Source organism: Bombina bombina, chromosome 4 (genome assembly GCF_027579735.1).
Source record: "Bombina bombina isolate aBomBom1 chromosome 4, aBomBom1.pri, whole genome shotgun sequence".
Lineage (NCBI taxonomy): Eukaryota > Metazoa > Chordata > Amphibia > Anura > Bombinatoridae > Bombina > Bombina bombina.
In genome coordinates, this window is record NC_069502.1 from 305993386 (window position 1) to 306021102 (window position 27717).

Consider the following 27717-nt stretch of genomic DNA (forward strand, 5'->3'; position numbering starts at 1 on the left):
GACCCAATACTTATTCTTTATTACTTATTGTTACATACCAGACAAGCATCTTGCAACGGGTTACACATCTATAAACTTAAGAAGTACATGAAACTTTTAAATAATCGTATGGCAGCAACTGAAAATGGCCACCAAGCTCCGCCTACAGCTTTCTTCTTGTTCAATTAGCTGTTTTCTTTTATATGATAGTGAGAGTCCACAAGCCTTAAAGGGACAGTCTAGTCAAAAATAAACCTTCATGATTCAGATAGGGCATGTAATTTTAAACAACTTTTCAATTTACTTTTATCATCAACTTTGCTTTGTTCTTTTGGTATTCTTAGTTGAAAGCTAAACCTAGGTAGGCTCATATGCTAATTTCTTACCACTTTAAGGCCGCTATTCTGAATGCATTTTTTTTTCACAACTAGAGGGTGTTAGTTCATGTGTGCCATATAGATAACATTGTGCTCATGCCCATGGAGTTACCAAGGAGTCAGCACTGATTGGCTAAAATGCAAGTCTGTCAAAAGAACTGAAATAAGTGGGCAGTCTGCAGAGACTTAGATACAAGGTAATCACAGAGGTAAAATGTGTATTAAATATAACTGTTGGTTATGCAAAACTGGGGAATGGGTAATAAATGGATTATCTATCTTTTTAAACAATAACTATTCTGGTGTAGACTCCTATATCTCCTGCTGATACCTTCTCAGCACTGAATAGGCGCTCTACTGGATACAGCTTTCCTTAAAGTGATTGCAAGGTATAAAGAATTAAAGCCCAGTATTAAAAAAATACTCTAAAAAACAGGGGCACTTTATTTCATTAAATTTTACAAACACGATTTAAAAAAAAAAAAGAAAATACCTTTTTGTTACGGTAAACAGACGACATCCTCCGCCTGCTTCTCTTTCTGTATTTTGCATATCGATGATGAATCTGGCTTCCTCCAAACGCTGCGTGCCCCACGAGCTGGACACCAATGGGATAACGCAACCATTGGAGGAAGCTGGTGACTTTAGTGGAGTGGGTGCATCTGATAGGTAAGTGCACTGCACTCTCATAGCCTGCAGGCCATTTGTAGAATTAAACACATGTATAGCATAGCCAAGGGACAAAATATTACTAAACACACACCTTCAGTTCTGTAGGGGTTGATATTACACTTTATTCAGTGCTACACATTGTGTTTGAGGGTTGTGGTCCCTCAGTTTTCCTTCTTATGCCTAAGAGCCTCTTATCATTGTAATTTTGAACATGGTCTCTTTAAATCTGAGGAAATAACTTTCATTTCACATCCCTCAGTTATAAGGATATCGACTCTCCTCCATCAGGGGAGCTCATAGTGTAGAGCGAGCTTCTTGGTTAGAACAGGCAGGTTTTAAGAGCGTTATAATTTTTATTTTGACATTGCGCATAGACTTTATTGTAGAGCGCACTCCTTGGTTATGTCAAGCAAGCTTTTTATCAGCAGCTTATAAGAAACTAGGATTTTTGGAAGCGCGCATCACATCTCAGGTAGAGCGCGCTCCTTGTAATAACGCTCGACAGGGGATCTATTTTAAACTTTACTCCTATCTTCCGCCATCATGTTTGCACGTTTTGCTGTTTACTATATTGTTGCTGCTGAGCCAGCTTCCCTCTTGTGTGAATTAAGATTTCTGAGGTGAGTGCCTTATTTATTATTTATTATGATTTGGTGACTGGCAGATAATTGCCTTACACTAATGTGATCTATTTTACTCAGTCATATATCCTGCACTGTAACGACTGTTATTTTAAATTGCTGTATACATTATTTAACACTTTGTTTATTCCATAAAACCAGTGTTTTTGTGTGTTATTTCAGTTCGTACACTTTGCTAGGCAGCCTACTAGTCATGCCCCCTCTCTATCTCTTATCACAGGTATTATAGGTAGTTTTACTCACCATTGATTTTCAAGCTATGTGCTTAACTTGCAAATTTGTCTTGTTTGCTTTCCAGCATGATTATCCAAGGTATGTGGGACACATCTCATACTTTATGGTCGATTTGCTAGTTTTCTTAGTGCTAACTATGGGCTAGATTATGAGTGGAGCACTATTTATTGCCCCCACTCGCACCTAAAGCCTGCTAGAATTAAGCTTTTTACATGCGTATTACAAGTTGAAAGTAAAAAGTTTTCGCATTGGCTAAACCCGATGTGCGTAAAAAGCCAAATTTGGAATATCGTGACCGCGTTAGCGTATTCCCCCATAGACATCAATAGAACGTGAAAAGAAAAAAAAAAAAAAACTAACACCCAACAAGTTGCGCTAATCCAATATGAAATATTAGTATTTCACATTCCAATGTTCTTCACATAGCAGAATGTTCTATTTATTCTTAAATTCATATATTTTATATATCTATATATATCTATATCATGGTGTTTTGGTACTATATATATATATATATATATATATATATATATATATATATATATATATATATATATATATATATATATATATATATATATATATATATTTATATGTGTGTGTGTGTATATATATATATATATATATATATATATATGTGTATGTATGTATGAGAGAGAGGAATATATATTTAAAATACTTAGAACATATATATACACACACACATACATACAGTTGTATGCAAAAGTTTAGGCACTCCTGACAATTTCCATGATTTTCATTTATAAATAATTGGGTGTTTGGATCAGCAATTTCATTTTGATCTGTCAAATAACTGAAGGACACAGTAATACTTCAGTAGTGAAGTGAGGTTTATTGGATTAACAGAAAATGTGCAATATGCATCAAAACGATATTAGACAGGTGCATACATTTGGGGCTCTTGTCATTTTGTTGATTTGAATACCTGTAACTACCTAGCACTGATTAATTGGAACACACAGTTGGTTCGGTGAGCCCATTAACCCTTGACCTTCATAGACAGGTGCATCCAATCATGAGAAAAGGTATTTAAGGTGGCCAATTGCAAGTTGTTGTTCTCTTTGACTCTCCTCTGAAGAGTGGCAACATGGGGGCCTCAAAACAATTTTTAAAAGACCTGAAAACAAAGATTGTTCAACATTATGGTTTAGGGGAAGGCTACAAAAAGCTATTGCAGAGATTTAAGCTGTCAGTGTCCACTGTGAGGAACATAGTGAGGAAATGGAAGACCACAGGCACAGTTCTTTTTAAGGCCAAAAGTGGCAGGCCAAGTAAAATATCGGAAAGACAAAGGATGGTGAGAACGGTCAAAAACAGCCCACAGACCACCTCCAAAGACCTACAACATCAAGTACGATCGGGTTGATTGACACCTCCCTGCTGGCGGGCCGATTAGCCGCGAATATGCTCTTGTGAGCTGCTGGTGCAATGCTGAATATGGAGAGCGTATTGCTCTCCGCATTCAGTGTGGTCTTGCGGACCTGATCCGCACTGTCGGATCAGGTCCGCAAGACCTTTGATAAATAGGCCTCCTAGTGTCTGGCAAACAGAAACTGCCTTTTCCTTTGTCCCACCCATTCCTTATTGTGAACTCCACAGGCTGGGTATTAAATCCCACACCTTAAAGGATTCCAAAACTTTACTTTTTTAAGTATAAAATGACCAATTTCAAATCAAAAACGTTTGTATGTCATACCTTACCTACTTTTACAGCATAACGATGTTTCTGAATGTCATAAAATTATAATTTATTTTTCGTTGATGACGTCAGTAAAGCCATCCCTCTAATATGGGCCGTTCTCTAACAATCAATCGCCAATCCTATTGCTGTTTTGTGCATATCATTAAGTGATGTCAGCATGCACATTGTGATCAGCATACGCTAGCTCCGATACCACACTTACCCATAGAATGCTTTTGAGCAGTGTAATAATTAGTATAATAATTTATTTATTTTTTATAAACCCATTCTATTATTTTGGTTTTAAATTATAATAATAATATTATTGAATAATAATATAACACTCCCTGATCGCAAGATTATTTTCGATGAGTTATTAAAATCACTATACCATACATAAAGTGATGATTTTATTGTGAGCTGTATGTAATTATATTGATATATGTTCAAAAATAGTAGGGGTTTCATTCATAATTTTTTTAGTTGATCTATAAATATAGCTGTAATGCTCGTTATTGTTAGGGAGATTCTTACCTACTCTATGCAGCGTTTTGACCATCTCTCTAAAATCGATACAGAGATCCTGTTGGTTCGATGGTCAGTGACGTATAGCATGACGAGTCCAGAAAATCGCGCATGCGCATAGCGGCAAAAGTCCACCATTATGATAACCTGGGTTATCGGCAAGACTGGAAGATGAAAATACAGTAGCTAGCGGTGGGTTTGGAATTTAATTGATTTTCAATGACGGATTTCTCAACAAAGGTAAAAATATGAAACACAATGACATTTACAAATATATGTTAAATATAATATTGCGATTTAAGAAAAGTTTTTTTCATGGTTTAGTGTCCCTTTAAGGCTTGTGGATAAAATGTATTATTATTTGATAAATTTGTTTGTTTTTTGATTTTTTTCTGGTGGTAGTTTTTATTTGCACCTCCTTTATATTTTGTCTTTCCTACCTATCTGTTCATTTCCATTGCTCGTGTATACGTTAAACTGAGTAGTATAGTGAGGTGGGAGATATTAAAAACTTTTCTGTTTGGTGTTCTTTGCCTCCTCCTAGTGTCAGGAATTCAATCCCACAAGTTAAGACTTGTGGACTCTCACCATCCTGAAAAAAAAATAATTTATCAGGTAAGCATACATTTTGTTTTGACATTTTTACAGTGCACATTTTGGGCCAGTTTACGAGTTGAGTATGAACGTTTGCACGTGAGTTATAAGTTTTTTTTGCAGATGTTTGCACTCTGGTATTACATGTTGAAAGTTAATGTGATTGCTTAAACGCAATGACTATTACGCTAAAATAATTACCTTGTCCTCAGAGCTCTTGTTAACTATTTCACAAAACAAAAAGGTTGCAGAAAATATCAAAAATACTTTTAAAAGTACAGTTACACTTATAATAACACAATCTAATAAAAAAATATTCAAAAAAAATATTGCACACAAGTTATAAGGGCTCAAACATATAGGAAAACGTATTCATGAGTCGATCGTGGTTGGAGAAACTTAACAACAAAATATACACCCAATAGGTCGGTGAAGCTTTTCAGCCTTTTTCAGCTCCTAACAAACAATGAATATTTAAATGTTTCATGTACTTCTTACAAGCTTATAGATGTGGGACCAGTTGCAAAATGCTTTTCTGGTATGTAACAATAAGTTATCAAAATGATTTATTGGGTCTAGACTGTCCCTTTAAGCCTATGTTTTGTTTTGTTTTATAGCAGTTTATCTCCTCCTTCAGACTGATCAGCTGGAACACTCTACAACTCACTTTGTTTAACCCCTTAACGACCAAGGACGTACCCCACACGTCCTCAAAAAAAATACAGTTAATGACCGAGGACGTGTGGCGTACGTCCTTGGTCTGGAAAGCAGCTGGAAGCGATCCTGCTCGCTTCCAGTTGTTTTCCGGTTATTGCAGAGATGCCTCGATATTGAGGCATCCTGCAATAACCTTTTTTAGCAATCCGGTGCAGAGAGAGCCACTCTGTGGCCCTCTCTGCACCGGACATCACCGGCTAAATCCGTTGGTGGGTGGGAGCCGGTTCGGGAGACGGGTGGCGGCCATCGATGGCCCTGATGATGTGTAGGGGGGCGGGATCGTGGGCGGGGGTGATCGGAGGCGCGCACGGGAGGGCGGGGGCAGGCGCATGCACGGGGAGGGAGCGGGTGGGAACCGCTACACTACAGAAAAATTATGTATGAAAAGTTTTAAAAAATAGTTTGTTGTATAAAAACACATTAGTCAGGGGGTGGGGGATTGGTCTGTGTGTGGAGGGGGGGAAGCTACACTACAGAAAAAGAACATAACAATTAAAAAAAAAAAACATTTCTCTTGCAGACAGCTGCCAGTACCCAAGATGGCCCCCAATAAGGCAGAGGGGGGGTTAGAGAGCTGTGGTGGATCAGGGAGGTTGGGGGCTAAGGGGGGATCCTTCAAAGTAGCATATGTAAATATGCTAAAGATGTATTTTTCTCTTGTAAGGTGTATCCAGTCCACGGATCATCCATTACTTGTGGGATATTCTCATTCCCAACAGGAAGTTGCAAGAGGACACCCACAGCAGAGCTGTAATATAGCTCCTCCCCTAACTGTCATACCCAGTCATTCTCTTGCAAGTCTCAACAAGCTAGGTCGTTGTAGGAGAGAGTGGTTAAATATAGTTAGTTTACTTTCTTCAATCAAAAGTTTGTTATTTTTAAATAGTACCGGTGTTGTGCTATTTTATCTCAGGCAGTAAATAGAAGAGGAATCTGCCTGAGGTTTCTATGATCTTAGCAGGTTGTAACTAAGATCCATTGCTATTCTCACATATGTCTGAGGGGATTACACAGATGAGGTAACTTCAGCGAGAGAATGGCGTGCAGTTTATTCTGCTATCAGGTATGTGCAGTTATAATTTTTTCTAGAGATGGAAAACACTAGAAAATGCTGCTGATACCGGATTAATGTAAGTTAAGCCTGAATACAGTGATTTAATAACGACTGGTATCATGCTTACTCCCAGGGGTAATACCCTTATGATATTGCAATATAAAACGTTTGCTGGCATGTTTAATCGTTTTTATATATGCTTTGGTGATAAAACTTTATTGGGGCCTAGTTTTTTCCACATGGCTGGCTTAAATTTTGACTAGAAACAATTTCCACTATTGTAGTACAAAAGTTACAGTTGGTGCAGTTAAAATTACAAACTGTGACATCCAGCTTCCCTCAAAGGCCCTCTGAATGCTATAGGACATCTCTAAAGGGCCCAAAGGCTTTCCAAAGTCGTTTATTGGGGAAGGTAGGGCCACAGCTTGCTGTGACTGTTAAAAAATGTCTATTTCGTTTTTTTGATCCGTTTTTTGAACTAAGGGGTTAATCATCCATTTGCAAGTTGGTGCAATGCTCTGTTAGCCTATTATACACACTGTAAAAATTTCGTTTGATTTACTGCATTTTTTCACTGTTTTTCAAATTCTGACAAAATGTGTTTCTCTTAAAGGCACAGTACCATTTTTTATATTTGCTTGTTAACTTGATTTAAAGTGTTTTCCAAGCTTGCTAGTCTCATTGCTATTCTGTATAAACATGTCTGACATAGAAGAAACTCCTTGTTTATTATGTTTAAAAGCCATGGTGGAACCCCCTCTTAGAATGTGTACCAAATGTACTGATTTCATTTTATGCAATAAAGATCATTTTCTGTCTTTAAAAAATTTATCACCAGAGGAATATGACGAGGGGGAAGTTATGCCGACTAACTTTCCCCACGTGTCAGACCCTTTGACTCCCGCTTAAGGGACTCACGCTCAAATGGCGCCAAGTACATCTAGGGCGCCCATAGCGTTTACTTTACAAGACATGGCGGCAGTCATGGATAATACACTGTCAGCGGTATTAGCCAGACTACCTGAACTTAGAGGTAAGCGAGATAGCTCTGGGGTGAGACAAAATGCAGAGCATACTGACGCTTTAAGAACCATGTCTGATACTGCCTCACAATATGCAGAAGCTGAGTAAAGAGAGCTTCAGTCAGTGGGTGATGTTAATGACTCAGGAAAGATACCTGATTCTAATATTTCTACATTTAAATTTAAGCTTGAACAACTCCGCGTGTTGCATAGGGAGGTTTTAGCTGCTCTGAATGACTGTGATACCATTGCAGTGCCAGAGAAATTGTGTAGACTGGATAAATACTTTGCAGTGCCGGTGTGTACTGATGTTTTTCCAAATACCTAAAAGGTTTACAGAAATTATTAATAAGGAATGGGATAGACCAGGTGTGCCGTTCTCTTCCCCTCCTATCTTTAGAAAAATGTCTCCAATAGACGCCTCCATACGGGACTTATGGCAGTCAGTCCCTAAGGTGGAGGGAGCAGTTTCTACTCTAGTAAAGCGTACTACTATCCCTGTCGAGGACAGTTGTGCTTTTTTTTTTTTTTTTTTTTTTTAGATCCAATGGATAAAAAATTAGAGGTTACCTTAAGAAAATATTTATTCAACAAGGTTTTATCCTACAGCCCCTTGCATGCATTGCCCCTGTCACTGCTGCTGCGGCGTACTGGTTTGAGTCTCTGGAAGAGGCTTTACAGGTAGCGACTCCATTGGATGACATACTTGGCAAACTTAGAGCACTTAAGCTAGCCAATTCTTTTATTCTGATGCCATTGTTCATTTGACTAAACTAACGGCTAAGAATTCTGGTTTTGCTATACATGCGCGCAGAGCGCTATGGCTTAGATCATGGTCAGCTGACGTGACTTCAAAATCTAAGCTACTTAACATTCCCTTCAAGGGGCAGACCCTATTCGGGCCTGGTTGAAGGAGATTATTGCTGATATCACTGGAGGAAAAGGTCATGCCCTTCCTCAGGACAGGTCCAAATCTAGGGCCAAACAGTCTAATTTTCGTGCCTTTCAAAACTTCAAGGCAGGTGCGGCATCAACTTCCTCTAATGCTAAACAAGAGGGAACTTTTGCTCAATCCAAGACGGTCTGGAGACCAAACCTGACCTGGAAAAAAGGTAAGCAGGTAAAAAAGCCTGCTGCTGCCTCTAAGACAGCATGAAGGAACGGCCCCCTATCCGGGAACGGATCTAGTAGGGGGCAGACTTTCACTTTTTGCCCAGGCGTGGGCAAGAGATGTTCAGGATCCCTGGACGTTGGAAATTGTATCCCAGGGATATCTTCTGGACTTCAAAGGTTCCCCCCCCCCCAAAAGGGAGATTTCACCTTTCACAATTATCTGTACACCAGATAAAGAGAGAGGCATTCTTACACTGTGTACGAGACCTCCTAGTTATGGGAGTGATCCATCCAGTTCCAAAGGAGGAACAGGGACAGGGTTTTTACTCAAATCTGTTTGTGGTTCCCAAAAAAAGAGGGAACCTTCAGACCAATTTTGGATCTAAAGATCTTAAACAAATTCCTCAAAGTTCCGTCCAAGATGGAAACTATTCGTACCATCCTACCACTGATCCAAGAGGGTCAATATATGACTACAGTGGATCTAAAGGATGCTTATCTTCACATTCCGATACACAAAGATCATCATCGGTTTCTCAGGTTTGCCTTTCAAGACAGGCATTACCAGTTGTAGCTCTTCCCTTGGGATTAGCTACAGCCCCAAGAATCTTTACAAAGGTTCTAGGGTCGCTTATGGCGGTCCTAAGGCCGCGGGGCATAGCAGTAGCCCCTTATTTAGACGACATCCTGATACAGGCGTCAAACTTCCAAATTGCCAAGTCTCATACGGACGTAGTACTGACATTTCTGTGGTCGCATGGGTGGAAAGTGAACGAGGAAAAGAGTTCTCTATCCCCACTCACAAGAGTTTCCTTTCTAGGGACTCTGATAGATTCTGTAGAAATGAAAATTCACCTGACGGAGTCCAGGTTATTAAAGCTTCTAAATTCCTGCCGGGTTCTTCATTCCATTCCGCGCCCTTCGGTGGTTCAGTGTATGGAAGTAATCGGCTTAATGGTAGCGGCAATGAACATAGTGCCGTTTGCACGCTTACATCTCAGACCGCTGCAACTATGCATGCTCAGTCAGTGGAACGGGGATTACACAGATTTGTCCCCTCAACTGAATCTGGACCAAGAGACCAGGGATTCTCTTCTCTCGGGTCCATCTGTCCAAAGGTATGACCTTTCGCAGGCCAGATTGGACAATTGTTATGACAGATGCCAGCCTTCTAGGTTGGTGTGCAGTCTGGAATTCCCTGAAGGCTCAGGGATCGTGGACTCAGGAGGAGTCTCTCCTTCCATTAAATATTCTGGAACTAAGAGCGATATTCAAGGCTCTTCAGGCTTGGCCTCAGTTAGCAACTCTGAGGTACATCAGATTTCAGTCGGACAACATCACGACTGTAGCTTACATCAACCATCAAGGGGGAACGAGAAGTTCCCTAGAGATGTTAGAAGTTTCAAAAATAATTCGCTGGGCAGAGATTCACTCTTGCCACCTATCAGCTATCCATATCCCAGGTGTAGAGCACTGGAAGGCGGATTTTCTAAGTCGTCAGACTTTTCATCCGGGAGAGTGGGAACTCCATCCGGAGGTATTTGCACAACTGATTCATCGTTGGGGCAAACCAGAACTGGATCTCATGGCGTCTCGCCAGAACGCCAAGCTTCCGTGTTACGGATCCAGGTCCAGGGATCCCAAGGCGACACTGATAGATGCTCTAGCAGCGCCCTGGTCTTTCAACCTGGCTTATGTGTTTCCACCGTTTCCTCTGCTCCCTCGACTGATTGCTAAGATCAAGCAGGAGAGAGCATTGGTGATTCTGATAGCACCTGCGTGGCCACGCAGGACCTGGTATGCAGATCTAGTGGACATGTCATCCTTTCACCATGGTCTCTGCCTCTGAAACAGGACCTTCTACTTCAGGGTCCTTTCAACCATCCAAATCTAATTTCTCTGAGGCTGACTGCCTGGAGATTGAACGCTTGATTTTATCAAAGCGTGGCTTCTCCGAGTCAGTTATTGATACCTTAAGACAGGCACAAAAGCCTGTCACCAGGAAAATTTACCATAAGGTATGGTGTAGATATCTTTATTGGTGTGAATCCAAGGGTTACTCATGGAGTAAGGTCAGGATATCTAGGATATTATCTTTTCTCCAAGAAGGTTTGGAAAAAGGATTGTCAGCTAATTAAGCGTCTGGCAGATGTTCCAGACGTTCAGGCATTTTGTCAGGCTTTAGTTAGAATCAAGCCTGTGTTTAAACCTGTTGCTCCACCATGGAGCTTAAACTTGGTTCTTAAGGTTCTTCAAGGAGTTCCGTTTGAACCTCTTCATTCCATAGATCAAGCTTTTATCTTGGAAAGTTCTTTTTTTGGTAGCTATTTCCTCGGCTCGTAGAGTCTGAGCTATCTGCCTTACAATGTGATTCTCCTTATCTGATTTTTCATACGGATAAGGTAGTCCTGCGTACCAAACCTGGGTTCTTACATAAGGTGGTATCTAACAAGAATATCAATCAAGAGATTGTTGTTCCATCCTTGTGTTACACAATCTGGACGTGGTCAGTGCTTTAAAGTTTTACTTACAAGCTACTAAAGATTTTCGTCAAACATCTGCTTTGTTTGTTGTCTACTCTGGACAGAGGAGAGGTCAAAAGGCTTCGGCAACCTCTTTTTCTTTTTGACTAAGAAGCTTAATCCGCTTAGCCTATGAGACTGCTGGACAGCAGCCTCCTGAAAGGATTACAGCTCATTCCACTAGAGCTGTGGCTTCCACTTGGGCCTTTAAAAATGAGGCTTCTTTTGATCAGATTTGCAAGGCGAAGACTTGGTCTTCGCTTCATATTTTTTCAAAATGTTACAAATTTGATACTTTTGCTTCTTCAGAGGCTGTATTTGGGAGAGAGGTTTTACGGGCAGTGGTTCCTTCCATTTAAGTTCCTGCCTTGTCCCTCCCTTCATCCGTGTACTTTAGCTTTGGTATTGGTATCCCACAAGTAATGGATGATCCGTGGACTGGATACACCTTACAAGAGAAAACACAATTTATGCTTACCTGATAAATTTATTTCTCTTGTGGTGTATCCAGTCCACGGCCCGCCCTGTCATTTTAAGGCAGGTAATTTTTAAATTTAAACTACAGTAACCACTGCACCCTATGGTTCCTCCTTTCTCGGCTTGTTTTCGGTCGAATGACTGGCTATGACAGTTAGGGGAGGAGCTATATTACAGCTCTGCTGTGGGTGTCCTCTTGCAACTTCCTGTTGGGAATGAGAATATCCCACAAGTAATGGATGATCCGTGGACTGGATACACCACAAGAGAAATAAATTTATCAGGTAAGCATAAATTGTGTTTTTTTTTTTTTTAAACTTTTATTTTAGTACTGGCAGACTTTCTGCCAGTACTTAAGATGGCGGGGACAATTGTGGGGTGGGGGAGGGAAGGGAGCTGTTTGGGAGGGATCAGGGGGTCTGATGTGTCAGGTGGGAGGCTGATCTCTACACTAAAGCTAAAATTAACCCTGCAAGCTCCCTACAAACTACCTAATTAACCCCTTCACTGCTAGCCATAATACAAGTGTGATGCGCAGCAGCACTTAGCGGCCTTCTAATTACCATAAAGCAACCCAAAGTCATATATGTCTGCTATTTCTGAACAAAGGGGATCCCAGAGAAGCATTTACAACCATTTGTGCCATAATTGCACATGCTGTTTGTAAATAATTTCAGTGAGAAACCTAAAATTGTGAAAAATTTAGCGTTTTTTTTAATTTGATTGCATTTGGCGGTGAAATGGTGGCATGAAATATACCAAAATGGGCCTAGATCAATACTTGGGGTTGTCTACTACACTACACTGAAGCTAAAATTAACCCTAGAAGCTCCCTACATGCTCCCTAATTAACCCCTTCACTGCTGGGCATAATACACGTGTGGTGCGCAGTCGCATTTAGCAGCCTTCTAATTAGTAAAAAGCAAAACCAAAGCCACATATGTCTGCTATTTATGAACAAAGGGGATCCCAGAGAAGCATTTACAACCATGTATGCTATAATTGCATAAGTTTTTTTGTAAATAATTTCAGTGAGAAACCTAAAGTTTGTTAAAAAAAAATTGTGAAAAAGTGAACAATTTTTTTTATTTGATCGCATTTGGCGTTGAAATGGTGGCATGAAATATACCAAAATGGGCCTAGATCAATACTTTGGGATGTCTTCTAAAAAAAAAATATATACATGTCAATGGATATTCAGGGATTCCTGAAAGATATCAGTGTCCCAATGTAACTATCGCTAATTTCTCCAACATAGGTGTGTCCGGTCCACGGCGTCATCCTTACTTGTGGGATATTCTCCTCCCCAACAGGAAATGGCAAAGAGCCCAGCAAAGCTGGCCATATAGTCCCTCCTAGGCTCCGCCTACCCCAGTCATTCTCTTTGCCGTTGCACAGGCAACATCTCCACGGAGATGGCTTAGAGTTTTTTGGTGTTTAAATGCAGTTTTTGTTCTTCAATCAAGAGTTTGTTATTTTAAAATAGTGCTGGTATGTACTATTTACTCTGAAACAGAAAAGAGATGAAGATTTCTGTTTGTAAGAGGAAAATGATTTTAGCAACCGTTACTAAAATCGATAGCTGTTTCCACACAGGACTGTTGAGATGAAGTAACTTCAGTTGGGGGAAACAGTGGGCAGACTTTGCTGCTTGAGGTATGACACATTTCTAACAAGACTCGGTAATGCTGGAAGCTGTCATTTTCCCTATGGGAACCGGTAAGCCCTTTTCTTAGTTTAAGTAAAAGAATAAAGGGCTTCATTAGGGCTTAAAAAACTGGTAGACATTTTTCTGGGCTAAAACGATTACTTTACTAAGTATATTTGGCAGATTATTACTTTTAATAGTTGTTAAATCTTGGGGATTGTTTTAATAAAAACGGCAGGCACTGTATTGGACACCTTTTTCACTGGGGGCCTTTTCTAGTCATAGACAGAGCCTCATTTTCGCGCCTCTAATGCGCAGTTGTTTTTGGAAAGCATGGCATGCAGATGCATGTGTGAGGAGCTAAGAACCACTGAAAAAGCTTATAGAAGGCATCATTTGGTATCGTATTCCCCTCTGGGCTTGGTTGGGTCTCAGCAAAGCAGATACCTGGGACTGTATAGGGGTTAAATGTAAAAACGGCTCCGGTTCCGTTATTTTAAGGGTTAAAGCTTTCAAATTTGGTGTGCAATACTTTTAAGGCTTTAAGTTACTGTGGTGCAATTTTGGTGAATTTTGAACAATTCCTTCATACTTTTTCACATATTCAGTAATAAAGTGTGTTCAGTTTAAAATTTAAAGGGACAGTAACGGTTTTATTGTAAAACGTTTTTTGTGCTTTGTTGACAAGTTTAAGCCTGTTTAACATGTCTGAACCATCAGATAACGATGTTCTATATGTATGAAAGCCAATGTGTCTCCCCATTTAAATATATGTGATATATTTGTGTCATAATGTCCAAACAAAGTAGGGATAATAATGCCATAGATATGATATTGCCCAAGATGATTCCTCTAATGAGGGGAGTAAGCATGGTACTGCATCATCCCCTTCTGTGTCTACACCAGTTTTGCCCACACAAGAGGCCCCTAGTACATCTAGTGCGCCAATACTTATTACCATACAACAATTAATGGCTGTAATGGATAATTCTATTGCATGCATTTTTTCCAAAATGCCTACTTATCAGAGAAAGCGTGATTGCTCTGTTTTAAACACTGAAGAGCAAAAGGACGCTGATGATATCTGTTCTGACATACCCTCACACCTATCTGAAGGGACCAGGAGGGAGGTTTTGTCTGAGGGAGAAATTTCAGATTCAGGGAAAATTTCTCAACAAGCAGAACCTGATATTGTAACTTTTAAATTTAAATTACAACATCTCCACGCACTACTTAAGGAGGTATTATCTACTCTGGATGATTGTGACAATTTGGTCATTCCAGAGAAATTAGGTAAGATGGACAAGTTCCTAGAGGTTCCGGTGCCCCCCGATGTTTTTCCTATACCCAAGCGGGTGGCGGACATAGTAAATAAGGAGTGGGAAAGGCCCGGCATACCTTTTGTCCTCCCCCTATATTTAAGAAATTATTTCCTATAGTCGACCCCAGAAAGGACTTATAGCATACAGTCCCCAAGGTCGAGGGGGCGGTTTCTACTCTAAACAAACGCACTTCTATTCCTATAGAAGATAGTTGTGCTTTCAAGATCCTATGGATTAAAGGTTAGAGGGTTTGCTTAAAAAGATGTTTGTTCAGCAAGGTTACCTTCTACAACCAATTTCATGCATTGTTCCTGTCACTACAGCTGCGTGTTTCTGGTTCGAAGAACTAGAAAAGTCACTCAATAAAGAATCTTCGTACGAGGAGGTTTTGGACAGAATTCAAGCTCTTAAATTGGCTAACTCTTTTATTTTAGATGCCGCTTTGCAATTAGCTAGATTAGCGGCGAATAATTCAGGGTTTGCTATCGTGGCGCGCAGAGCGCTTTTGCTTAACATCCCTTTCAAGGGTAAAACACTGTTTGGCCCTGACTTGAAAGAGATTATTTCAGACATCACTGGGGGAAAGGGCCACGCCCTTCCTCTGGATAGGTCTTTTAAGGCTAGAAATAAGCCAAATTTTCGTCCCTTTCGCAGAAACGGACCAGCCTCAAATTCTACACCCTCTAAGCAAGAGGGTAATACTTCTCAAACCAAGCCAGCCTGGAGGCCGATGCAAGGCTGGAACAAGGGTAAGCAGGCCAAGTCACCTGCCACTGCTACCAAAACAGCATGAAGTGTTGGCCCCCGATCTGGGAAGGATCTGGTGGGGGGCAGACTTTCTCTCTTCGCTCAGGCTGGGGCAAGAGATGTTCAGGATCCTTGGGCGCTAGAAATAGTTTCTCAAGGTTATCTCCTGGAATTCAGGGAACTACCCCCAAGGGGAAGGTTCCACGGGTCTCAATTATCTTCGAACAGGCATTCTTACACTGTGTAGAAGACCTGTTAAGCATGGGAGTGATTCATCCTGTTCCATTAGGAGAACAAGGGATGGGTTTTTACTCCAACCTGTTCATAATTCCCAAAAAAGAGGGAACATTCAGACCTATTTTAGATCTCAAGATTCTAAACAAGTTTCTAAGGGTTTCATCGTTCAAAATGGAAACCATTCGAACGATCCTTCCTACCATCCAGGAAGGTCAATTCATGACCACGGTGGACTTAAAGGATGCGTACCTACGTATTCCTATCCACAAGGAACATTTTCGGTTCCTAAGGTTCGCCTTTCTGGACAAGCATTACCAGTTTGTGGCACTTCCATTCGGATTAGCCACTGCTCCAAGGATTTTCACAAGGGTACTAGGGTCCCTTCTAGTGGTGCTAAGACCAAGGGGCATTGCAGTAGTACCTTACTTGGACGACATCCTGATTCAAGTGTCGTCTCTGTCAAAAGCAAGGGCTCATACGGACATTGTCCTAGCCTTTCTCAGATCTCACAGGTGGAAAGTGAACATAGAAAAAAGTTCTCTGTCCCCGTCAACAAGAGTTCCCTTCTTGGGAACAATAATAGTTTCCTTAGAAATGAAGGTTTTTCTGACAGAGGCCAGAAAATCAAAACTTCTAAGCTCTTGTCAGGTACTTCATTCTGTTCTTCTTCCTTCCATAGCGCAGTGCATGGAAGTAATAGGTTTGATGGTTGCGGCAATGGACATAGTTCCTTTTGCACGAATTCATCTAAGACCATTACACCTGTGCATGCTCAGACAGTGGAATGGGGATTATACAGACTTGTCTCCGACGATACAAGTAGATCAAATAACCAGAGATTCACTCCGTTGGTGGCTGACCCTGGACAACCTGTCACAGGGAATGAGCTTCCGCAGACCAGAGTAGGTCATTGTCACGACCGACGCCAGTCTGGTGGGCTGGGGCGCGGTCTGGGAACCCCTGAAAGCTCAGGGTCTATGGTTTCGGGAAGACTCTCTTCTCCCGATACACATAATGGAACTGAGAGCGATATTCAATGCTCTCAAGGCTTGGCCTCGACTAGCAAAGGCCAAATTCATAAGGTTTCAATCAGACATCATGACGACTGTTACATATATCAACCATCAGGGGGTAACAAGGAGTTCCCTGGCGATGGAGGAGCATCCGGGGGAGTGGGAACTCCATCTGGAAATCTTTGCCCAAATAACTCAATTATGGGGCATTCCAGACATGGTTCTGATGGCCTCTCGTCAGAACTTCATGGTCCCTTGTTACGGGTCCAAATCCAGGGATCCCAAGGCGACTCTATTGGATACAATAGTAGCACCTTGGATCTTCAACCTAGCTTATGTATTCCCACCGTTTCCTCTCATTCCCAGGCTGGTAGCCAGGATCAATCTGGAGAGGGCTTCGGTGATCTTGATAGTTCCTGTGTGGCCACGCAGGACTTGGTATGCAGACCTGGTGAATGTGTCATCGGCTCCACCATGGAAGCTACCTTTGAGACAGGACCTTCTTATTCAGGGTCCATTCGAACATCCGAATCTGGTTTTCCTCCAACTGACTGCTTGGAGTTTGAACGCTTGATTTTATCAAAGCGTGGGTTTTCAGATCCTGTAATAGATACTCTTATTCAGGCTAGAAAGCCTGTAACTAGAAAAATTTACCATAATATAGGGAAAAATATATCTGTTGGTGTGAATCTAAAGGATTCCCATGGAACAAGATAAAAATTCCTAAGATTCTTTCCTTTCTACAAGAAGGTTTGGAGAAAGGATTTTCTGCGAGTTCTCTGAAGGGACAGATCTCTGCTTTATCTGTTTTACTTCACAAAAGGCTGGCAGCTGTGCCAGACGTTTAAGCGTTCGTTCAGGCTCTGGTTAGAATCAAGCCTGTTTACAGACCTTTGACTCTTCCCTGGAGTCTTAATCTAGTTCTTTCAGTTCTTCAAGGGGTTCCGTTTGAACCCTTACATTCCGTAGATATTAAGTTATTATCTTGGAAAGTTTTGTTTTAGGTTGCAATTTCTTCCGCTAGAAGAGTTTCTGAGTTATCTGCTCTGCAGTGTTCTCCGCCCTATCTGGTCCATGCAGATAAGGTGGTTTTACGTACTGAGCCTGGTTTTCTTCTGAAGGTTGTTTCCAACAAATATATTAACCAGGAGATAGTTGTACCTTCTTTGTGTCCGAATCCAGTTTCATAGAAGGAACGTTTGTTACACAATTTGGACGTTGTCCGTGCTCTAAAATTCTATTTAGAGGCTACTGAAGATTTTAGACAAACATCTTCTTTGTTTGTTGTTTATTCTGGTTAAAGGAGAGGTAAAAAAGCAACTTCTACCTCTCTTTCCTTTTGGTTTAAAAGCATCATCAGTTTGGCTTTTGAGACTGCCGGACGGCAGCCTCCTGAAAGTATCACAGCTCACTCCACTAGGGCTGTGGCTTCCACATGGGCCTTCAAGAATGAGGTTCCTGTTGACCAAATTTTTTAAATTATATACTTTTGCTTCTTCGGAGGCTATTTTTGGGAGAAAGGTTTTGCAAGCCGTGGTGCCTTCCGTTTGGGTGACCTGATTTGCTCCCTCCCTTCATCCGTGTCCTAAAGCTTTGGTATTGGTTCCCACAAGTAAGGATGACGCCGTGGACCGGACACACCTATGTTGGAGAAAACAGAATTTATGCTTACCTGATAAATTACTTTCTCCAACGGTGTGTCCGGTCCACGGCCCGCCCTGGTTTTTTAATCAGGTCTGATGAATTATTTTCTCTAACTACAGTCACCACGTTACCATATGGTTTCTCCTATATATATTTCCTCCTGTCCGTCGGTCGAATGACTGGGGTAGGCGGAGCCTAGGAGGGACTATATGGCCAGCTTTGCTGGGCTCTTTGCCATTTCCTGTTGGGGAGGAGAATATCCCACAAGTAAGGATGACGCCGTGGACCGGACACACCGTTGGAGAAAGTAATTTATCAGGTAAGCATAAATTCTGTTTTTGAAAAAAAGTGGTTTGGAAATAGCAAAGTGCTACTTGTATTTATGGCCCTATAACTTGCAAAAAAAGCAAAGAACATGTAAACATTGGGTATTTCTAAACTCAGGACAAAATTTAGAAACTATTTAGCATATGTTTTTTTTGGTGGTTGTAGATGTATAACAGATTTTGGGGGTCAAAGTTAGAAAAAGTGTGTTGTTTTTCCATTTTTTCCTCATATTTTAAAAAACTTTTTTATAGTAAATTATAAGATATGATGAAAATAATGGTATATTTTGAAAGTCCATTTAATGGCGAGAAAAACGGTATATATGTGTGGGTACATTAAATGAGTAAGGGGAAAATTACAGCTAAACACAAACACCGCAGAAATTTAAAAATAGCCTTGGTCCCAAACGGACAGAAAATGGAAAAGTGCTGTTTTCATTAAGGGGTTAAAAGGCCCACACTTGTTAACGTGTAACGAGTTACTTGCTGTACAATCCACCTTGCTATTGATACTTTCAATGTAAATTTGATACCTTCCTCCCATTATACCGACTGCATATTAGTGGTTCTAACCTGATGATTGGGCTACAGTTCGAAGATTAACCTTTCATAAGTAGGAAACACTTTTTTATCTGTTAGACTTATTGACTTAAATTTCATGTGATTATAATTTACTGATTCTCTTCTATAACTCAGAATACTCTATTTGGCACTTGATAAATCCAGCAGACTTGAGGCTTAGGCCTGTGTTGAATGCATGGATCTTTAAGGGCTTTACTTCTGTGTGCATAATCATTGTATACCCTGTATTTGCTATTATTTTCTTCTTATATAGAATGTCCAGATATTAGTGGCCTTATTTTAGATGTAAAGTTCTTAATGTCTGATTTGCAGGTACCCTGAGCTTTTTTCATATATATCGAAAAACAGCCACGATGACGTGTTCTACGAAGATGATATCTGGCCAGGAGAGGATGAAAATGGGTGAGAAGATTGTATTTCTATAGTGTTGTTCTAGAGACCTTTACATTTTTGTTGTTGTTTTTATTGTTCTTATTTGTTATCATATTTGCTCATTCTTTATAGAGCTGAGAAGGTTCAAGAGATTGTTTCGTGGCTGAAGGCTCATCCTGTCAGTTTGCTGTCACGCTCATCGTGTGATTTGCAGATCTTGGATTCTGCTATAGTTGAGATGATTGAAGAAGAGGTTGCAAAGTGCAAGGTTTGAAAACATTGACATTATACTTAGCTGACTTTTTAATTGTCTACAACTAGTTATTTTTTCAAAAGTAGTACTGCTTAAAGGGACAGTCTACACCAGAATATAAATTGTTTTAAAAGATAGATAATCCCTTTATTACCCATTCCCTAGTTTTGCATAACCAACACAGTTATATTAATACACTTTTTACCTCCGTGATTAACTTGTATCTAAGCCTCTGCAAACGGCCCCTTATTTCAGTTCTTTTGACAGACTTGCATTTTAGCCAATCAATGCTGACTACTAGGAACTCAACGTGTGTGAGCACGGTGTTATGTATAGGAAACACATGAACTAACACCCTCTTGTGGTGAAAACTCTCAAAATGCCCTGAGATGAGAGGCGGCTTTCAAGGGCTTAGAAATTAGCATATAAACCTCCTAGGTTTAGCTTTCAACTAAGAATACCTAGAGAACAAACCAAAATTTGTGATAGATGTGAATTTGAAAATTGTTTAAAATTACATGACCTATCTGAATAATGAAAGTTTGTTTTGGACAAGACTGTCCCTTTAAAGTTGTATGAAGGTGAAAAAACTAACTTTTCTATATGAACAGTTTTTTTTTGTTTTACTTTTTATTTATTTTTTACTAATCAGCCCATGTAAAATACATTTAAAGAGACAGTTTACTCAAACATTTTCTGCCCTTTTAATTTGTTTCCAATGATCCACTTTACCTGCTAAAGTTTATTAAATTGTTTACACGTATTTCATTTACCCTTAAATGGCATTTGAAATAGTTAATTTAGCCTGTTGTATCCCCATCTAATCTGAAAGTTTTTGGCCTTGGGTCCAAGCTATAGATAAGCTTTGTAAGCAAAGCCAGCAGAAGAAATTACACTTTGGGGTATAGAAGAGATGAGGCAATAAAATGTTAATTTTCCATTGTTCTCTCCAAGTATTGGTGAATGGTTTATAGACAGATGTAAGAAAGTCATGAGATCAGATTATATCTACAAGCTCAACCCATTTTATTAGGTTGTGGCTTCAAAAGACAAAAGCCTTAAAGCAAATTATCATACATTTTTTACTCTGCAGCTGTTAAAAAAAAAAGTAATTAGAAACACATTAACGGAAATCAATTTTACAGTCCCTTTAACTTTCCACAAATAAATAAAAAAAAAAATCTTGGTGGTTTCCCTTTCCAGCAGATATGAGCATTGCGGCCAATAAGTGGATACAATAGTGTGTCATACTGCATTAGATGCTGCTTTAATTTCATATCTGCTAACTGTCATAAAATTGTCATTTGAGTAAGGGTTAGTCCCCCCATTTATATGAGGGGATATATATCGCCAAATCTGCAGCAGTCGTAAGGTACATTTCTTTCCTAAGACATGGAGAGTACACAACGTCATTCCAATTACTAGTGGGATATTCAACTCCTGACCAGCAGGAAGAGGCAAAGAGCACCCCAGCAAAGCTGTTAAGTGTAACTGCCTTACCCATAACCCCCATTCATTCTCTTTGCCTCTGTCAATGGAGGTTGTGCAAAGTTAGTGTCTGAAGAATTTAATCCTTTTATGGGTACTTTTCCCTGCAAGCAAGGATTGGGGTTTAGCTGTGTCCACATCAATCTCTTGAGTAATAGTAGTGGTGGCTTTTAGCAGTTAAAATGCGGCAAGGCAGTCCTTTGCTTTATTTTTAACAATTTGCTACCCCTTTGTGGAAAGCCAGAGTTGGTTACTCTGCTCTTTCTTTTCCTACAGTTCCATGACGGGGAATGTAGTGACTGCCACACGTTGAGGATCTGCATCTCTTATGCATTAGGATCTAAGGTAAGTGCCTTTGCCTTCTAGGTAATGAAGGACAGCAGCACTTATGGGGTTAAACCTCCTAAATTAGATCCCCTTTGTTATATTACAGTTCACAAGATAATAATCCTTGAATATTTTAAGGATTCATATGGGCACAATTTTTAATGGCATGTTATATTAGAGATATGTTATTCCTAATTTGAGTATGAGAACAATGGGCTGGGATGTAATTTTTATTATTGAGACATGTGTAAGGCTTGGGAGTTAAGTTTATCGAGTCTGTAGTGCTTTTCACTTGCAGTTGTATGTTAGACGTTTATGTTGTTTTTAATTGTTGCACACTTACTCTTCGGTCCGGTCATGTGACACCCGAACGTCCGGTTTTACGGAGTGGTGCTGTTGCGACCGGAATGATACAGTTGAACAGCTCGTCAAGTGAAAAGCTACTCTTAGTGATCCTCATCAGATTGTATTGCCAGCAGATCCAGCTCCATTCCTCTTGCTAGTGGGGTATTTGCTTGCCGGTAGAAACCTCAGACAATCTGAGGTGTGTTTTTGTTAAAATTAAAAGCAGTTTATTTTTCTGTTAAGCAATCTGAGGTAATTAATAAAATTTTAAGCATTTTATTTTTCTTTTGTTTGCCTATTTCTTGTGGGAATTTAAAGACAATGGACAGTCTAGTTCCATAGATAAATGTTTACTTTGTTTAGAAGCCCAAATTGTTTTGCCTATGCAATTTTGTTCTTCTTGTTTATCTAAGACTTTGAAATTTAAAGAGAAATTACTCCTTTCTGAGCCCAATATCTCTCAGGCTAATGCTGTGCGTGACATGCCTCAGCTTTCTCCTCAAACGTCCCAAGCCATAGTTGTTTCTCATACTGTGACTTCTGTGTCCTCTTATCCACCCGGGGGTGTTTATTTACCTGGGGATTTTACTGCTCAGGTTTCTTCTGCAGTATCAGCGGCTTTGTCAGCTTTCCCTTCGTTGGGTAAGCATAAGAGAAAATCTAAACACTTGCCTAATGTTAAGGTTTCTGATTCTAGTGCTGCATTGGCCACTCTTGCTCAGATGTCTGATGATGAGAATAGTTCAGTAGCTTCTGAAGGTGAGATTTCAGACTCTTGACACTATAACAGAAAAATCCTCAGAATCTGAAGAAGTTAATTTTAGATTCAAGCTTGAGCACCTCCGATTACTTTTGAAGGATGTTCTAGCTACTTTGGACCACTCTGAACCGGTGGTTGCTATCAACCGCACAAAGTCCTCATAGTTGGATAGAGTCTATTTTTCACCATCTTCTGAGGAGGTTTTTCCAGTACCAAGGAAGATATCTGAAATTATTGCTCAGGAATGGGACAAACCTGGCGTTCCTTTTTCCCCTACACCTGTTTTTAAGAAAATGTTTCCTGTGGCTGACTCTATTCGTGACTCATGGCGCACTGTTCCTAAAGTAGAGAGTGCTATTTCTACTCTTTCTAAGAGAACTACTATTTCTATAGAGGATAGTTGCTCTTTTAAGGATCCAATGTATAAAAAGCTAAAGGCTTATTTAAAAAAAGATGTATGTCCCTCAAGGATTATATTGGCAAGCAGCAGCAAGTGTTGCTACGGTTGCAGGTGCTGCATCTTATTGGTGCGATGCGTTATCTGATCTTATCTCAGAGGAAACTACAGTAGAGGAGATCCAGGATTGGATCAAAGCTCTTAAATTGGCTAACACTTTTATCTGTGATGCCAATATGCAGATAATTCGTCTGGGAGCTAAGATGTCTAGCTTCACAGTTCTAGTTTGCAGGGCTCTGTGGTTAAAATCTTGGTCTGCTGATGTCTCTTCTAAGGCCAAGCTTTTGGCTTTGCCTTACAAGGGAAAGACTTTGTTTGGACCTGATGTGGCAGAGATCTTTTCAGAGATTACGGGTGGAAAGGGATCTTTCCTACCTCAGGACAAGAAGAACAAACCTAGAGGTCGTCAGACTTCTAATTTTTGTTCCTTTCATAACTTTAAGGGACAAAAGTCCTCTTCCTCATCTAAACCTGATCTTCTTGGAAATCCAACCAGCCCTCGAATAAGGGAAAACAAAACAAGAAGCCTTCTGCTGACTCTAAATCAGCATGAAGGTTCAGATTCCTGTGTGGATCAGGTGGGGGGCAGGCTTTCACTTTTTCGTCAAGCCTGGATATGCGATGTCCCAGACCCTTGGGCGGTAGACATAGTATCTCAGGGTTACAGAATGGGATTCATGTCTTGCCCTCCCAGGGGCGGATTTCTCCTGTCAAGACTTTCCTCAAACCAAATAAAGAAGGAAGCCTTCTTAAACTATGTAGAAGACCTATTCTCTCTGGGAGTTATTGTTCCTGTCCCTCTAGCAGAATAGGGTCTAGGATTCTACTCAAATCTATTTGTAGTTCCCAAAAAAGAGGGAACTTTTCGACCCATTTTTGACCTCAAGTGTTTAAACAAATTCCTCAGGGTTCCGTCCTTCAAGATGGAAACTATTCGTTCCATTATCCCTTTGGTACAGGAGGGTCAGTATATGATGACCATAGACCTGAAGGACGCACACCTTCACGTTCCCATACACAGGGAACATCATCAGTATCTGAGGTTTGCCTTTCTGGACAACACTTCCAATTTGTTGCACTTCCATTTGGTCTGGCTACGCCTCCCAGAATATTCACAAAGGTTCTGGGGGCGCTTTTGGCTGTGATCAGATCCCAGTGAAAGCTGTAGCGCCTTATCTGGACGACATCTTTGTTCAGGCGTCATCTTTTCAACAAGCCCAATCTCATACAGAGATGCTGTTGTCTTTTCTATGTTCCCATGGGTGAAAGGTGAATTTGGAAAAAACGTTCTCTTGTTCTCTCTACCAAAGTATGTTTCCTAGGGACTATAATAGATTCCCTGTCCATTAAGATCTTTCTGACGGAGGTCAGAAAAGACAAGATTCTTGCTTTCTGCCTTTCTCTCCAGTCTGCTTTTCATCCATCTGTGGCCCAATGCATAGAGGTGATTGGTCTGATTGTGGCATCAATGGGCATCATTCCTTTTGCTCGGTTCCACCTACAACTTCTTATGTTCCTTCAGTGTAACAAAAATCATTCGGATTTAACTCAGAGGATAAATCTGGACCCTCTGAAAAGAGACTCTCTCATGGTGGGTGTCACAGGAACATCTGTCTTGGGGCACTTGCTTTCTGAGACATTACTGGGAAATTGTAACTACGGACTACGGGGTGCTGATTGGGGCCCTCTAAAAGCTCATGGCCTGTGGTCTCGGGAGGAGTCCTCTCGTCCCATAAACATTATATAATTGAGAGCTATCTTCAATGCCCTATTATAAGATTTCAATCGAACAACATCACCTCAATGGCTTACATCAACCAACAGGGAGGAGCTCGGAGTTCCTTAGCCATGAAGGAGGTGACTTGAATTCTGTAGTAGGCGGAAGACCACGATTGTCTCCTATCTGCCATCCACATTCCAGGAGTGGACAATTGAGATGCAGATTTTCTGAGCAGACAGACTTTAAATCCCGGGAGTGGGCTCTCCATCCGGAAGTGTTCTCTAAGATATCCCTCCAGTGGGGGGTTCCAGAGTTGGATTTGATGGCGTCCCGCCAAAACGCCAAGGTTCCAAAGTATGGCTCAAGATCAAGTGATCCTCAAGCTTTTCTGATAGATGCTCTGGCAGTTCCTTGGAGGTTTTCTCTGGCTTATCGGTTTCCTCCATTTGCTCTCCTTCCACGAGTCATCGCTCATATCAAACAGGAGAGAGCATCGGTTATTCTAATAGCTCCTGCATGGCATCACAGAAGCAGCCACAGGGTAGAAGCAGCCACCTAGTGTTTGCCAGATTCTCTGAGTTCAATGATTTTGAATTGAGTGCTTACTAGAGCCGATGCGCTAAGCCTCCTATTACTGCGGCCGAAGCTCTGTGAAGAAGAGGGGCGGGTTAGCGTGGCTTTCCAGCACACTAAAGGTGAAAGATGTCAGGTTAACTCAGAGGACGTGAGCAGCTTGAATCCCCTGGGGGTGACACAGCACCGCCATATTCCATATTTCTTTCTTCTATACACAATCTGGTATAACCGGGGCTGGCAGCGAGCACCTGATGGGAAGTGCTAACATTGCTTCATACTATATACAGTATAAATATATATGTGGTTTTTCGGATGCTGTCATTGAAACTATGATTCAGGCTCGAAATCCGGTCACTCGCAAGATTTACCATAAGATACGGCGTAAATATCTTTATTGGTGTGATTCTAAGGGGAGGATTCCCAGGACTTTGTCATTTCTTCAGGATGGACTGGATAAGGGTTTATCGGTCAGTTCTCTAAAGAGTCAGATTTCAGCGTTATCTGTCCCTTTGCACAAACGTTTGGCAGATTTACCAGACGTTCAAGCTTTAGAATCAGGCCTGTGTTTAAACCTGTTGCTCCCCCATGGAGCCTTAATTTAGTTCTTAAAGATTTACAGCAGACTCCGTTCGAGCCTATGCATGTTGTTGATATAAAACTGTTATCCTGGAAGGTTTTGTTTCTTGTGGTCATTTCTTCCGCTCGCAGTGTGTCTGAACTTTCAGCTCTGCAGTGTGATTCTCCTTACCTTATTTTTCATGCTGATAAGGCGGTCCTTCATATTAAATTGGGGTTTCTTCCTAAGGTAGTATCGGATCAAAACATTAATCAGGAAATTGTTGTTCCTTCTCTGTGTCCTAATCCTCCTTCTCAAACGGAATGTCTCTTGCATAACTTGGATGTTGTGCGGTTTCTAAAATTTTTACTTGCAATCTACTAAAGATTTTCGCAAATCTTCTGCCCTGTTTGTTGTTTTCTCTGGAAAGCGTAAGGGTCAGAAGGCCACTTCTACTACTCTGTCTTTATGGTTGAGAAGTTTGATTTGTTTGGCTTATGAGACTGCTGGACAGCAGCCTCCTGAGAGAATTGCAGCTCATTCCACTAGGGCTGTATCCTCTTCTTCAAAAATGAAGCTTCTGTGGAACAAATTTGCAAGGCGGCAACATGGTCTTCTCTTCATACTTTTTCCAAATTCTACAAATTTGATACTTTTGCCTCAGCCGAGGCTTCTTTTGGGAGAAAGGTTCTTCAAGCGGTGGGGCCTTCTGTTTAGGTCCTCCTGCCTTTTTTCTCTTTCCCTGTTTATTTTGTGTCCTCTAGTTTGGGTATTCGTTCCCACTAGTAATTGGAATGATATTATGGACTCTCCATGTCTTAGGAAAGAGAAAACTTTCTTTCCGGACATGGAGAGTCCACGACCCCGCCCTCTTTTATTTATAATTCGGCAGTTTTTTTGGAGACTATGGAAGCATGCTCTTGCGAGGTCACATGTGCATTGCACCTAACTTGTAATTACTAGCGCACATTTGTGCGCGTTGGTATTGCTAAGTTAAACGCAAATATTGCTTTCGCCTGAAAATTATTTGGGTGCTTAACTTGTAATCTAGCCTAATATAAGTAGACTCTCTTCTTCGGACTAAATATGGTCAGAGCTCTGGGATGCTGCTTAAAAGTATGGTTACTCCTTTATTGTTCCTCCTGGGCCCTAAATTGTTCAAATGCTTTTAAAGCTTACTTGGCCTGTCCTATTCATTGTTTGAAGTGAAGAGGCATTACACCAGGACTGTGGCTTCACCCTGCACTAATAAATCCTCAGTGGCAGACACAAAGACTGAAACAAAACAAACAAGTATGTAAATGCTCTAATTTGTTAGAGCTTGTCATTTTAATACTAGCGACCCGGCACTACTGTGTTAAACCCCCGCAAAAGTATTGCTATTCTACTCAGCAACTCTATTTATTTACATATCTAAGTCTGGCAACTAGAGATTCTGATTGGATCAGCATTGTTACTTCTACTGTGTTTTAACCAATGGAAAGGTAGTAGTGTGCAGGGTTGCTACTTTAAAAATGATATGCTCTAATGAATTAAAGCATGTCATTTTTTTACTATTATGATCCTTTAAGCTACTATATGGAGTGTGTTAATTTGTCTTATAACCCATATCATTTCTTTTTCTTTATTTTTTTCTTAGTTAAGAAAGAGCAACAAAAAGGTGCGAGTGACTGTGAAGCCTCATTTATTGTTTAGGGTAAGTTAAGGCTCGTGTT

At 40.6% G+C, this 27717-nt stretch overlaps 1 protein-coding gene across 3 annotated transcripts in view; it reads left to right on the top strand.

Annotated features, from left to right (window-relative positions):
• The window catches only part of XRN1 (5'-3' exoribonuclease 1), a 441443-nt gene that overhangs the window by 262720 nt on the left and 151006 nt on the right, over positions 1-27717 (top strand). For all 3 annotated transcript variants that reach the window (XM_053710017.1, XM_053710018.1, XM_053710019.1), the window contains exons 26-28: positions 19461-19550; positions 19653-19788; positions 27642-27698. In XM_053710017.1, coding sequence (XP_053565992.1) covers positions 19461-19550; positions 19653-19788; positions 27642-27698 — 283 coding nt within the window. The remainder of the gene's footprint in view (positions 1-19460; positions 19551-19652; positions 19789-27641; positions 27699-27717) is intronic.